Here is a 15011-nt window from a genome sequence, read left to right as displayed (position 1 = left end):
TATAGGTAGGAGCTGGTCACCCTGTTCTTTAGTGTGATTCGGTGGTCTGTAGCAGACATCAACTAGTAGCCTATCTTGTGCTTTAATGGTTAGGACGTTGACCTTTAAGCATTTAAAATATTTTTTGTCCGAGTTGTCAGTGACTTGGAAACAGGTAATGCCATTTTTGTATTGAGCACTACTCCCACTCCTTTTTAGCCCAATCGATCCTTTCTAAATAGGTTATGACCATTGATTTTAACATTCCAATCATGCAAATCATCCCACAAGGTTTCAGTAATACCAACTAAATAGAACTTATTCTCATAAATGATCAAAGCAAGTTTTTCTTGTGTTACCCAGGCTCCCAGCACTGATGAATAGGCAATTCAAGAATTTCTTCTTTCTTTGTCCTTTGGTTCCTTCATTAATTTTATCCTCAACGTCTTAATTCTGTGCAAAACAAGTGCTCATATCTTCCCTCTTTTTACTCTCTCTTTTTGTTATTATTTTAATGTTCTCCTGCCTACTCTAGCCAGCCTGTCCGTAAAGAGATTGGATCCTCTTTACTGAGGTGGAGGCCATCTAAACCACACGGTTCCCCACACTCACAGAAGTTGGACAAATGTTCCACAAAACCAAAACCCTCCAGCCTACATCACTTACTTAGCCAGCAGTTCAATTCTGTAGTCTTCTGCCTTCTCTCTTCCTTCATGTGTGGGACAGGACCTCAGAGAAAACAGCTTGGACAACAATATTTATGACCATTCTTGAGAACCAAATATGCAGCATATTATAAGGTTGTTAAGTTAAATTAACTTGTTAAGACCACACCACACAATCCATCGTCTACAGCTGAGCTCTACGATACAACCGCATTTGCTCCAACCCCTCAGACAGAGACAAACACCTACAAGATCTCTATCAAGCGTTCTTACAACTACAATACCCACCTGCTGAAGTGAAGAAACAGATTGACAGAGCCAGAAGAGAACCCAGAAGTCACCTACTACAGGACAGGCCCAACAAAGATAATAACAGAACACCACTAGCCATCACCTTCAGCCCACAACTAAAACCTCTCCAATGCATCATCAAGGATCTACAACCTGTCCTGAAGGACGACCCATCACTCTCACAGATCTTGGGAGACAACCCAGTCCTTGCTTACAGACAGTCCCCCAACCTGAAGCAAATACTCACCAGCAACCGCACACCACACAACAGAACCACTAACCCAGGAACCTATCCTTGCAACAAAGCCCGTTGCCAACTGTGTCTACATATCTATTCAGGGAACACCATCATGGGGCCTAATCACATCAGCCACACTATCAGAGGCTCGTTCACCTGCACATCTACCAATGTGATATATGCCATCATGTGCCAGCAATGCCCCTCTGCCATGTACATTGGTCAAACTGGACAGTCTCTACATAAAAGAATAAATGGATACAAATCAGACGTCAAGAATTATAACATTCAAAAACCAGTTGGAGAACACATCAATCTCTCTGGTCACTTGATTACAGTCCTAAGAGTGGCAATTCTTCAACAAAAAAACTTCAAAAACAGACTCCAATGAGAGACTGCTGAATTGGAATTAATTTTCAAACTGGATACAATTAATTTAGGCTTGAATAAAGACTGGGAGTGGATGTGTCATTACACAAAGTAAAACTATTTCCCCATGTTTATTCCACCCGCCCCCCGCTGTTCCTCAGACGTTGTCAACTGCTGGAAATGGCCCACTGTGATTATCACTACAAAAGGTCTCTACCCCCCTCCTCCCGCTCTCCTGCTGTTAATAGCTCACCTTACCTGATGATCACTCTTGTTACAGTGCGTATGGTAACACTCATTGTTTCATGTTCTCTGTGTATATAAATCTCCCCACTGTATTTTCCACTGCATGCATCCGATGAAGTGAGCTGTAGCTCACGAAAGCTTACGCTCAAATAAATTCGTTAGTCTCTAAGGTACCACAAGTCTTCCTTTTCTTCTTCTTAAGTTTAGTCCTTAAGAACCATGTTACAGTTCTGTTTATATGTAACCCTTCTCTTTCCATTATCTGTACTCATGCAGTACTGGGTGAATCATAGAATCATAGAATATCAGGGTTGGAAGGGACCTCAGGAGGTCATCTAGTCCAAACCCCTGCTCAAAGCAGGACCAATCCCCAACTAAATCATCCCAGCCAGGGCTTTGTCAAGCCTAACCTTAAAAATATCTAAGGAAGGAGATTCCACCACCTCCCTAGGTAACGCATGCCAGTGTTTCACCACCCTCCTAATGAAAAAGTTTTTCCTAATATCCAACTTAAACCTCCCCCACTGCAACTTGAGACCATTACTCCTTGTTCTGTCATCTGCTACCACTGAGAACAGCCTAGATCCATCCTCTTTGGAACCCCCTTTCAGGTAGTTGAAAGCAGCTGCCAAATCCCTCCTCATTCTTCTCTTCCGCAGACTAAACAATCCCAGTTCCCTCAGCCTCTCCTCATAAGTCATGTGTTCCAGTCCCCTAATCATTTTTGTTGCCCTCCGCTGGACTCTTTCCAATTTTTCCACATCCTTCTTGTAGTGTGGGGCCCAAAACTGGACACAGTACTCCAGATGAGGCCTCACCAATGTCGAATAGAGGGGAACGATCACATCCCTCGATCTGCTGGCAATGCCCCTACATATACATCCCAAAATGCCATTGGCCTTCTTGGCAACAAGGGCACACTGTTGACTCATATCCAGCTTCTCGTCCACTGTAACCTCTAGATCCTTTTCTGCAGAACTGCTGCCTAGCCATTCGGTCCCTAGTCTGTAGCGGTGCATGGGATTCTTCTGTCCTAAGTGCAGGACTCTGTACTTGTCCTTGTTGAACCTCATCAGACTTCTTTTGGCCCAATCCTCTAATTTGTCTAGGGCCCTCTGTATCCTATCCCTACCCTCCAGGGTATCTACCTCTCCTCCCAGTTTAGTGTCATCTGCAAACTTGCTGAGGGTGCAATCCACACCATCCTCCAGATCATTTATGAAGATATTGAACAAAATCGGCCCCAGGACCGACCCTTGGGGCACTCCACTTGATACTGGCTGCCAACTATACATGGAGCCATTGATCACTACCCGTTGAGCCCAACAATCTAGCCAACTTTCTATCCACCTTGTAGTCCATTCATCCAGCCCATACTTCTTTAACTTGCTGGCAAGAATACTGTGGGAGACCGTGTCAAAAGCTTTGCTAAACTCAAGGAACAACATATCCACCGCTTTCCCCTCATCCACAGAGCCAGTTATCTCGTCACAGAAGGCAATTAGATTAGTCAGACATGACTTGCCCTTGGTGAATCCATGCTGACTGTTCCTGATCACTTTCCTCTCCTCTAAGTGCTTCAGAATTGATTACTTGAAGACCTGGTGCTCCATGATTTTTCCGGGGACTGAGGTGAGGCTGACTGGCCTGTAGTTCCCAGGATCCCCCTTCTGGTAACCTTGATGTCACCATAGATAGGGAAAGCTCCATTCTTTTTCATTACTGGCACTGTAAGGGTGCTCCATTCACTCCAGTTAAGCCTGGATATAATCCCAGAGTCTTGTAAATGCTGAAGTTCTAACTCTGCCTTTAGCTGTATCACAAAAGGCACTGGAAGACGTTTGCAAAATTTAGAAATTGCTCAAGCAAAGTTTTATTTGCTTTCATGGGCTTTAAGTTTCTCATAGCATCCTGAAAGATACCAGTTGCCTTGTACAAAAGTCTAGCTAATTTTTGTTTTGGGCTGGAATTCATAATTTTTTTTCAACCTGCAGTCATTTTATACTTTACCAGTCTTGCTGAAGCTCTCTCAGCTATTCTCTACCAAGTCGCAGAATAGGCTCTTGGCATCTGCTGTTTAGTTATATGTTACCTTCATTGTAATAAAAACCAGGAGATTGAGGATTTCCCCTGTACATGTATTTAGTAGTACTCAGATTTTTCTGCAACTTCACCTCTTTAAGTAGTCTCTACAATCCTGTGTGAAATTACAGAAATACTAGATCCTATATCAAGCTCCATTTTAACACTTAACCCTTCCACTTCTAAAGCAATCCAAATATCACTTCACTTATTGTCTGAGATGACATAACAGTCAACTACAGTTGTAGAGATGAAATAATATTCTCACTTGACTCTGTGTTGTCATGTGCAAGCTGATGAATTTGAAATCCTCTGGTATTGTCGTTGTGCTTTTTGCACTGACCTGAACATTTTCTGTGTGTGCCCCCAATTTGTTAGTTTATGCAGGGTTTGTCCTTGAACCAACTATCATTTGCATTGTGAGACTGTTTCCCACAATGAAAGCAGTCAGTGATGACATGTGGTGCCTTCTGCTTGACTAACAGTTTATTTGTTACAGATCACATGGTGGTGTTACAGTTTCCTGGAATCTTTAAAGCTATCTCCACTGATACAGCATTTTCTAATTCATGCTTTAGGGTCAAATCAATCCGTCAATAGCTGGTTTTGGATTGTTTTATTTTGCTTACGACAAACCAACTGGTCCCTTAAGGCACCATTTCAATTCTCTCCGAACAGGCAGTGCTCTGTTAATTCCCTTAATCCAGTCACATATTCAGAAATTGTTTAATTTTCTTTTTGACTCCATTTAGGGATAGGCAATTTTCTAGAATTTCCACATTCTCAGTAAATGTTTTCTCTTCTAGTTTAGCTAAGCTAAGCAGCAGGTTATACATTTTAGCCCCATTACACTCAGTAAATCTGCTCCCTGTTTCTAATCAGTTATACTGTTAGTAATCATATACTCCTCCAGTTCCAGTCAGTATATACAAGGGTACAACGTCACTCAAACTTTAATTCCATCTCCTAACCCCATAAAGCCCAACCTCTGCCCCATAAGAACCCCCCTGCCATTGTATTACTTCCAGGGTAGAGTCTGGAATATGGCCAGAAGCAAGGGGTGTCAAATAACCTCTCTAAAAATTTCTCTCACCACCATCTACCAATCAGAGGGGATTTCAGCACCATAGATCCTCCCCAAGAGGGATGGAGGTCATGTGACCCCTCTAAGAACTTCTACCATCGTCCTTTACCAATTGGAGTGGGTTTCAGCCCCCTAGAACACCCCCAAGAGTGGGAGTGACCAATTAGAGAAAGTTTAGGGGTTGGTTGACCCATCCGGAAGAGCATTGTGTGCTCCCTCTAAGACAGGAGTTCTGAAAATGTGGTTTGGGACCCCTCAGAGGGTCACAAGGTTCTTACATGGAGGGTCACGAGCTGTCAGCCTCCACCCCAAACCCCACTTTGCCTCCAGCATTTATAATGGTGTTAAATATATAAAAAGTGTTTTTAATTTATATGGAGGGGTCACACTCAGAGGCTTTCTATGTGAAAGTGGTCACCAGTACAAAAGTTTGAGAACCACTGCTCTAAGGACTCCTCCAACTACACTCTACCAATCAACACAGGTTCTAGGCCTGTAGGACATGATGGGAACTGTGTACCAATCAGAATAGTTATAGCACAAGTATTTAGCTGGAAACTCCACCATCTGGAGTTTAGTGGTTGGCTGGTCAGCAGCACCATCCCTGGAAGCCCCTCACTGTGGCGAAGAGGCCATATGTTTCAAGAAAATGTTTTCAGAAATTATGGAAATGGTGAAAGGAAACATGGCAGCCTTCACCACCCCTGTGAGAACTATGGCATTTATTTTAGCTCTGAGAGTGCTTGGTTACCTGCAAAGGAAGTGCAATATTAAAGACAGTTCTGAGGAGGAGAGAGTGGCCGAATGGAGCCCTTTAGCCCAGCCATTGCTGAATATGGCAGACCCTGACACCGAGACCCATGCGATCGTGAGTCAGACTGACTAGCGTGATGCCCATCCAATGTCTGAACCCATGGGGGAAGGTGGCAAGACCTCTTCAGTGACACCATTGGATAACGTGAACTGAGGAGATGTTGCTTAGGTAAATAGATTCTAAAAAGTGGCAGTCAAGGAGGGTGTAATGCAGTAGGATCTGACCTGAGGTTGTGTAAATCTAAAACAGGGGACTTACACCTGTTTCTGTTCTGAAAATCTTTCAACAGCTTGATGATACCTTTCTAGAAGACCCAGAGGCCCTGAACAATGTTGCATCAGAGAACAAAGATGAATCAGGCCAAACTTGTTGCTCAGCAGCAAGACAAGTTGTTCAAGAGGACATCAACCATGAAGAGGATGACAGCTATATGGTTCCATGGAAAGCACTAGGCATACAGCTAATGGCATCCATGGCATGTTGGGAGTGTAAAAAAATTAAGCAGTTTATTCTATGCATTTCTGTTTATGCTGTCCTTAATTATTGTCTTAGGGAGAAGGTTTCTGAAGATTGTGAGGGCTGTGTTATAGACACACGAGGCCAGCAGCATCATGACTGTGTCAACTGGACTTCAGAGGATATAAACTGCAAGCTTTGGGACCTCTGTGCTGACCTGTTTTTGGAAAGCTAATTAAACACAGTTATTGCCATAGGGTACGCAATGCAATGTCTGTGCTTAACCTAAGAAAATGTAGCACTAAGGGTGGTCTTGGTAAATGCTGTGCAAACTGGTAGAGACTCTGGCAGCGTTTAAACAAAATTACCAAACTGAAGGATATCCACTTATTACATTATACTGACCACCTGATCTGCACAAAAAGTTACAGAACTCTGCTGAGGAAAAAGACTATTCTAAGAAATCTAAAAGGATAAAGTTAGAGAATAGTGATGGGACAAACGTGATATAAAAATAAAATGACAGGTTTCAGAGTAACAGCCGTGTTAGTCTGTCTTTGCAAAAAGAAAAGGAGTACTTGTGGCACCTTAGAGACTAACCAATTTATTTGAGCATGAGCTTTCGTGAGCTACAGCTCACTTCATCGGATGCATACCACAGTATGCATCCGATGAAAGCTCATGCTCAAATAAATTGGTTAGTCTCTAAGGTGCCACAAGTACTCCTTTTCTTTTTAAAAATAAAATGTGTCATCTGTAAATGAAAATATATATTGAAAAGGTATCTGGCCATATCTGTGTTTCTGTTACAAAGCTTGTGTGAGGCCTTAAATAAAATGGGGGTTTTGAAGGATCCCCAAAGGAGCTTTCAAGGGGGATTTAAAAAAAAAAGGAGCTTCTGAGATCCTAGCTATTGTTTCTTAAAAGAAAAAAAAAGACCTATTTTACAACAAAAAGATGGAATGTTTGTAGCCAATTCAGGTTGGGAAAAAAACAACTGTGTTTAAAATAAAGCAAAAAATATGATCATGTTTTATAGCTATATATCTCAAACCATGTCTTGAGAACAAGACAGCTGACACAAGTCCATCAATATGACTAGGGGTTCCTGGTTTAATCAATCTATTTTTTGAAATTTCTGGGGTGTGGCTTATTGTCTTCACCAAATGTGTAAACAGATGCCCCAAGTCCTTAGCATTACAGCAGAATAAGATATTATGGTTTGCAAAAGTATCAGTAAGCAGTGTTGATGAATATTCAGATTTGGGTAATCATGATGTTTTGTTCAGAGTTACAAACGTTTCAGAGTTATGAACAACCTCCATTCCCAAGGTGTTCGTAACTCTGAGGTTCTACTGTAATACTTAAATAAAGCCAGTTTCTCTCCAAGAGACATCGAAAGGGAATGTTCAGGGAGGGATGTATAAATTCCACGTCTATTAGTTAAGAGCAACAGTGATCAAAACAATCTGGTAACAGACATTGAAGTTTTGTTTGAAACAAAGCAATATATTAAAGCAGATGTAAAAACCTGAGCTTTTTTTGGAGACAGAGTGTCCTGTATACTTTCCTGATGATACCATAGTCAGAATTACAGACACACGACGAACAGAACGACCAAAGAAGCAGGAATATGCTCTGACACCTTGAGCAACGACACCACAAAGCAGCAGAAGACCATAGACACAGCATCAAGACAGCCCAATGCTCAGATACATCAAGTTAAACGACAAAGCAAAAATCACTGGTAAAAAGCAACCATGCAAACATGCCTCCAGTTCCACACTAAGCCCTGAAAAAACGATGAGTGAAAACAGAGCATGTGCTTTAGGGACTGTGAATAAAAAAAACAAGGTCTGAAAGTTCACACACTACCAAAATGTTTTCTTGTGAAATATCCAATACTGTTGGCGAAATATGGTCTCTCTTTAGGGTTAGTGACAAATTTTGTTAAAGCTCTTTGTGAAAATTATGGTTCTTTGAAGAGACAGGTGATATATAGATGGCTCTGTCTTGGGGGTTGCCACACATGATCTCCAGAGGGCAAAAGACATACATAAGGCTTTAAAAAATGTGAAAGTTTTTCAAGGGTTAACCTGTAGCTCTAAACAAACATGCCTAGGCGTGAGTAACAAGGTTGTGCAGAAGAAGCAGCATAAATGGGGGCTGAATGCAAAAGGGACTGCACAGAGCTTGAGAGGAGGCAGTGTTAGGGTTAAGAACAGGGTTGCACAGCAGTTGCAGGGGAAACAAAAGGGGCAGGGGTCAGCATTTGGGGGCAGACTGCAGCCAAAAAGTTATGTCCAGGCTTTTTGTAAAAAAAATGTTAAAAGATGAAAGAGGCAATAAGGAGAAAACACAAAACTAAAAAGAGAAGCCCCCAAGTAGAGGCTCTCAAACGGACATGTCAGAAAATAGGATGGAGGATCTGGCCCTTATGGCCTAAGGGACGGTGGTGGCTCTAAGGGATAAATTATGAATTGCTACACTTGCTCAGCAAATGTACCTCAGGAAGGCCTAATCCTAATCTAAAAGCTTTTGAGGATGCTACCAAAATACCTTATGGGTACTGTGACAGACCCAGACCAGTTGCGTGCAGGAGTCTGGTAGAAGGCAAATATACCGGCCACTGTATGAATAGCTTTCTGTTCCCAGGGAACAATCAGGCTGCCCTAGAGCAATCAGGAACCTGCTAGAACCAATTAAGACAGGCAAGCTAATTAAGACACCTGGAGCCAATTAAGAACTTACTAGAATCAATTATTGCAGGCAGGCTAATCAGGACACCTGGCTTAAAAGGACCTCCCATCAGTTAGTAGGGGGTGCACAAGGATTGGGGAGTGAGTGAGTGTGCTGCTGGAGGACTGAGAAGTACAAGTGTTATCAAGCTTCAGGAGGAAGGGCGTGCGGTGAGGATAAAGAAGGTGCTGAGGGGAGGCCATGGGGAAGTAGCCCAGGGAGTTGTAGCTGTCATGCAGCTGATACGGGAGACGTTGTAGACAGCTGCTATCCATAGGGCTCTGGGCTGGAATCCGGTATAGAGGGTTCTCCCCATCTCCCCAACAACCTATCTGACACAGGAGGAGTTGACTTGGTCTGTGAGAGACACCAGAGGGGAAGGTCTGATTTGCAAAGGGATCTGGTCTGTTCCTGAACCACTAGGTGGGACAACAGAGACTGCGGAGATTGTTCTCAATTTCCCCCATGCTGGCCAGTGAGGAGGTTAGCTGAGTGAACGGCAGATTTGAGCCTCGAGCAAAAGTGGCCAAACTGAAAACTGCCATGAACCTCTGAGGCGAGCAAATCTGCCAAAAAGCGCAGGACCTACCAAGGCAGAGGAGGAATTTTGTCACCGAACCTAGGGATGGATTTAAATGCTTCTACAAGAGAGGCTTACAGATTAAGAACTGGGCTTTTCCCTCATGATTAGCCAGTGGCTTATACTTTGAAAAGTACAACAGCAGGGTGTAAAAAGCAATGAGTTATCATCAGACCCTTTTTTAACAACCAAAGCTGCTGACCGAAAACATGTCTAGCTACATGAAGAGACACCTGGCCCTTTTAAAATTACTTAGCAAATCACCACAGCAAAGGAAAGATATCCTGTGTTCAGCCTCTGATGATTTAATAGTGGCCATTTCAGAAATAGCACTCAGCACCTTAAAAGAAAACATCCCTTTGACACAAAATCAAGTGTGTGCAGAAAATGAGACACAATTTTATCAAAACTCTCTGTAATAAAAGGGTCTCTTTTAAAAGAAAGAAGCATCTCATGAAACAGGCTGGGGCATTTATCGGACCTCTGTTAAGTTTTGTTATTCCTCTCATAATGGGGCATCAAAACATAAGAATGGCCCTACCGGGTCAGACCAAAGGTCCATCTAGCTCAGTATCCTGTCTTCCGACAGGGGCTAGTGTCCCAGAGGGAATGAACAGAACAGGTAATCATCAAGTGATCCATCCCGTCGCTCATTCCCAGCTTCTGGCAAACAGAGGCTAGGTACACCATTCCTGCCCATCCTGGCTAATAGCCATTGATGGACCGATCCTCCATGAATTTATCTAGTTCTTCTTTGAACCCTGTTATGGTCTTGGCCTTCACAACATCCTCTGGCAAGGAGTTCCACAGGTTGACTGTGCGTTGTGTGAAGAAATACTTAATTTTATTTGTTTTAAACCTGCTGCCTATTAATTTCATTTGGTGACCCCTAGTTCTTGTGTTATGAGAAGTAGTAAACAACACTTCCTTATCTACTTTCTCTACACCAGTCATGATTTTATAGACCTCAATCATATCTCCCCTTAGCCGTCTCTTTCCCTTTATTTTTGCTGCCAAGAAGGCTAACAGCATTTTGGGCTGTAAAAGTAGGAGCAATGCCAGCAGATCGAGGGGCATCATCATTCCCTTCTATTCGGCATTGGTGAGGCCTCATCTGGAGTACCGTGTCCAGTTTTGGGCCCCACACTACAAGAAGGATGTGGAAAAATTGGAAAGAGTCCAGCGGAGGCAACAAAAATGATTAGGGGGCTGGAGCACATGGAGAGGCTGAGGGAACTGGGATTATTTAGTCTGCAGAAGAGAAGAATGAGGGGGGATTTGATAGCTGCTTTCAACTACCTGAAAGGGGGTTCCAAAGAGGATGGATCTAGACTGTACTCAATGGTAGCTGATGACAGAACAAGGAGTAACGGTCTTAAGTTGCAGTGGGGGAGGTTTACGTTGGATATTAGGAAAAACTTTTTCACTAGGAGGGTGGTGAAGCACTGGAATGCGTTACCTAGGGAGGTGGTGGAATCTCCTTCCTTTGAGGTTTTTAAGGTCAGGCTTGACAAAGCCCTGGCTGGGATGATTTAGTTGGGGATTGGTCCTGCTTTGAGCAGGGGGTTGGACTAGATGACCTCCTGAGGTCCCTTCCAACCCTGATATTCTATGATTCTATGAAAGGCAAAGCAATTAAAACTGATACAAGTAAATACTTTTTTTTACACAGCATATAATTAAACTGTAGAGTTTACTGCCACAAGATACAGAGTCCAGAAGTTTACGCTGAGGCTAATGGAGCCAAGACTTCTTAGGAGGAACACTGTCTTATCAACATACCACTTTGCCAGTGGTTTGAGACACTATAATCATCTGTTATCTTCATCTTGAGCTCCTGTTATCTAGGAGCCATCTTGGTATAGTAGCTCCTAAACACCTTCTTGGCTCTGTCATCACAGATCACCTTGGTACTCAGAAACCCTTTAACTAAGTGAAAGAGAAGATGGTGAGAGCCAATAGCCGAAGCACCATTGTGTATTGGATTGATTCTGGCATAAAGGTTTTCTTGAATCTTATGTTGTGGCTGTGCAGAGGGTAAAGAAAGTTTTCTTCACCGGCACTACAGCATGTGTGAAATCCTCATCAGAGTAACCTTTCTGAGTGGTAACAAGCCATGTTAACCCAGGCTCTTTACACCTTGTGACAGAGATGAGAGTTAGTCACTATGAAGGGTTTACACACTATTTTTTGGATAAGGTAGCACAGATCCTGACTGAGCTGTCTTTGTCCATGGAAATGAAATTGGGTTTTGGGAGGAAAGTACAAATTTCTCTCAGCTTTGAGATGCTCCCTAGGGCTCTGAAGATGTTGGGGGATGTATCTATGTGAGCTGAAGCCATTTCCCTTGTGACTGGTGAAAACCTGTAGGGAGATGCTGAGGCAATACTTGATCTGGAGTACACAAATCACACACCTGGCATTTAGTGCTATTCAGGTGAGGTCAAAATGATTTTTTTAAAAAAGGCACAAATATCAAATAATGCCAATGGCCACCACCACATAATGGTTGTCATTTTAAATATACTTTAATATATAGCTTCACCCACTTGTCGGCTCCCGCTGCATCCTCCAACCCTTCCCAAACTCTCTGCTTTATCCCCCATCTACTCTTTCCTTCTGCCAAGTTCTCTTCTCCATGATAAATATTGGTACCTACTATTCTTATCTAGCATCCTTCGCTAAGTGCTGTAGCTATTTTTCAGCATCTGACAAATCCTCCAAAAGTGGATTTATTGCCTTCTTTCCTATAATCTATTTAACAAATATCACATATTTCTGAATACATTATTTTTATGCATACTTTGTTTTTTATTCTCCTAGTTTACAGAGTTGAGAGAATCATTTTCAAATATATATTAATTTTGTGACATTTGTACAGACATATTTGTGCAGCTCTGACAGCCAGTCTGGCAGAAAGGCATTGAAAGACAGATGCCTCTGGGGTTATGTCTACACTGCAGTTAGACCCCGCTGCTGGCCCATGCCAGCTGACTCAGGCTTGCGGGGCTTAGGTTAAGGGGCTGTTTAACTGCGGTGTAGACATTCAAGCTTGGGTTAGAGTTCAGGCTCTAGTACCATGAGAAGTCAAAAGATCTCCTTAAATTCAGGGGAGTTCTGATTCCAGAGGTGTTTGGATCCAAACTTTTGATTCAGGCTACAGCTGGGCAAAAAGTATTTGCGGAATAAAATGTTGGCATATGGGGTGGGGGACTTTAAAAACATTACCATTTTTGAAAATATATTTGATATTAGAAAATATTGAATGTTGAATATCACAGCCAAACATATGGCAGCATCTGGAGTATTTGCAAAGTATCAGAGAATAAAATTAATTGCCTGAGTCAGTGGTCCCAAAACTGTGGGACTCACCTCCCTAGCAGGCAGAGCAGGACCAAGGCCAGTCCCCACAGGGGGCAGGGAGGCAGCACCACCCAGCCCTGCTTTGGCCCCCACTCTGCTCTAGCCCTGTCCCAAGCTGTGGCCCCAGCTCCCAGCTGCAGCTCCACTCCTGGCCGTGGCTCCTGACCACAGCTCCCAGGGTTGGGGGGCACAGACAGGGTAGCAGGGGGTGCAGTGTGAAAAGTTTGGAGACCAAAGGCCTAAGTATCACACTGGGCAGAATACATCTATTGACTATGTAAATTTGACCAAATCTTTCAGATCCATTTTAAAGTTTTGTAAATTCACAGATGCGAAAAGACTTGAATGTTGAAATAAACCGAATGCCTAGTATTTGCTAAATAGTCGCAAATTATTTTCCTCCAGGATTCAACATTCTCTAGTTTGGGCCTATATCTAATTAGGACATTGGGATCAAACTTAAAATTTGGCTGGTAGGCAAAAATGCTATAGGATTGCAAAAGACATAGAAATTGACTGAGAAAGTGAACTCCAAAATGTGTTATTGCTTACTTATTTTCTCAGATTCCCTTCTCTTCCCAATCCCAGATTGTCAAAGGCACCCTTTCCCAGGACAGCAATGGAGAGATCCTGTCCAGTTTGGTCTCTATTCTATGGATATACATACATAGGCACTCTTTATACTGAAAGTAAGACTTACCTGCCATGCCTCAACCTTCTTAATGTCTGCACATGATCCATTGGTGAAGAGGCCTTTTCCAGGGGTACATGTGTATATATCCTGCAAAGCATGGGCAATAGAATACACTGCCAAGTACACATTATAAGATATCCGCAGGTGTGTGTAGTCCATGTATGGTGTCTCTACATTGGTGATGTTCTCCTCCCCTGTGCAAGGGGGACGGAAGGCAGCTGTGCTATTTCCAACTCCACTTCCTTCTTCATGGCCCTTGTGGAAGGAGGCTGAAGCTGGGAGATTCTTGGACCCTTCTGGGAGGTAGCAGTTAAAGGTCTCCTCCCAAAACTCCTTGGCAAAGCCATTGTTGGTGGATTTCTTGGGATGCACTTTCTGTAGAAACTCACGAAAGCCTGGGATCTGCCCTGCCTTCAGTGCAAACCCAATGGTACCTCCAATGACATGGAAGAACTCTGGCATGGCTATCAGGGAAGAGCTGGCCCAAGCCTCACTTGCCAGCCAGATCCTGTCAGTTATGTTACGCCTGACTATCTCCTTGATGAGGGGTTCAAGGTCCGGTCCACTGGAGAAGACAACAATCACTTTAGCAGTGGAGTTCTGGATGACCTCCACCACTTGCTGGATCTCCTCCTCCACTGAGTACTGGGAGATGAGCTCACTGAAATCAATGCAGATGTCCCTTTCCTCTGCCTCCTCCCGGAACTTCTCAATCCCTGGCCGACCATAGTCATCATCAGCTGCAATTGTTCCCACCCAGTTCCAGCGGAAGTACTCAATGATATCTGCCATTGCAGTGGCCTGGTGCTCATCATTGGGGATCGTGCGGAGGAAAGACTTGAACTGGTTTTTGTTGCTCAAAAGTCGGCTGGATGAGGCATAACTGACCTGTAGGAGGACAGGGAGCAAGCAGTATGGCTCATTAAGTAAGCTGTATGAAGATAAATTGCCTAGTCTTGTTTTAGGGTCACCATCTCGATGCGTAATCTGAGATGGTGATGCTCAGCCAGCCACTTACGCTTGGGCATTTATAGTGCCTGAAATTACATTTTCAGATGGAAACTGAAATGTGGGTATGTTCTTGTGGTAATAAATGACTTGCAGAAATGTGTGCTCAGTGTGTCCCTAGCTCTCAGGGAGCTAGATAAGTGGGGCAGACATATGTATACCTCATTGGTCAGAGATCTGGGGAAATGGGGCAGAAATACGTAGACACACAGACTGGGGGAAATGGACAGAGATGTGTGCCACTGGCAGATCACACAAGCAATTCTCTGCACTTCTTGCCAAATCTGGAAAAACAAGAACTTGTCATTTGAGTAAACTAAGAATGTATATATCAATTCAGATAAAATACAAATGCTCCCTCCCTGAATGTGACATCTACAGACTTTTGTTATCATCACAACCT

General features: G+C 43.2%; 1 protein-coding gene across 1 annotated transcript in view; it reads right to left on the bottom strand.

The window, feature by feature from the left end:
• CASR (calcium sensing receptor) overlaps window positions 1-15011 on the bottom strand; it is a 175211-nt gene that overhangs the window by 52781 nt on the left and 107419 nt on the right. The window contains exon 4 of the mRNA XM_073310598.2: window positions 13607-14488. Within this exon, the coding sequence (XP_073166699.1) occupies window positions 13607-14488 (882 nt within the window). The remainder of the gene's footprint in view (window positions 1-13606; window positions 14489-15011) is intronic.

The sequence above is a fragment of the Lepidochelys kempii genome, chromosome 1 (genome assembly GCF_965140285.1).
Source record: "Lepidochelys kempii isolate rLepKem1 chromosome 1, rLepKem1.hap1, whole genome shotgun sequence".
Lineage (NCBI taxonomy): Eukaryota > Metazoa > Chordata > Testudines > Cheloniidae > Lepidochelys > Lepidochelys kempii.
The sequence above is the reverse complement of the archived record's forward strand: the minus strand, read 5'-3'. Positions and strand labels throughout refer to the sequence as shown.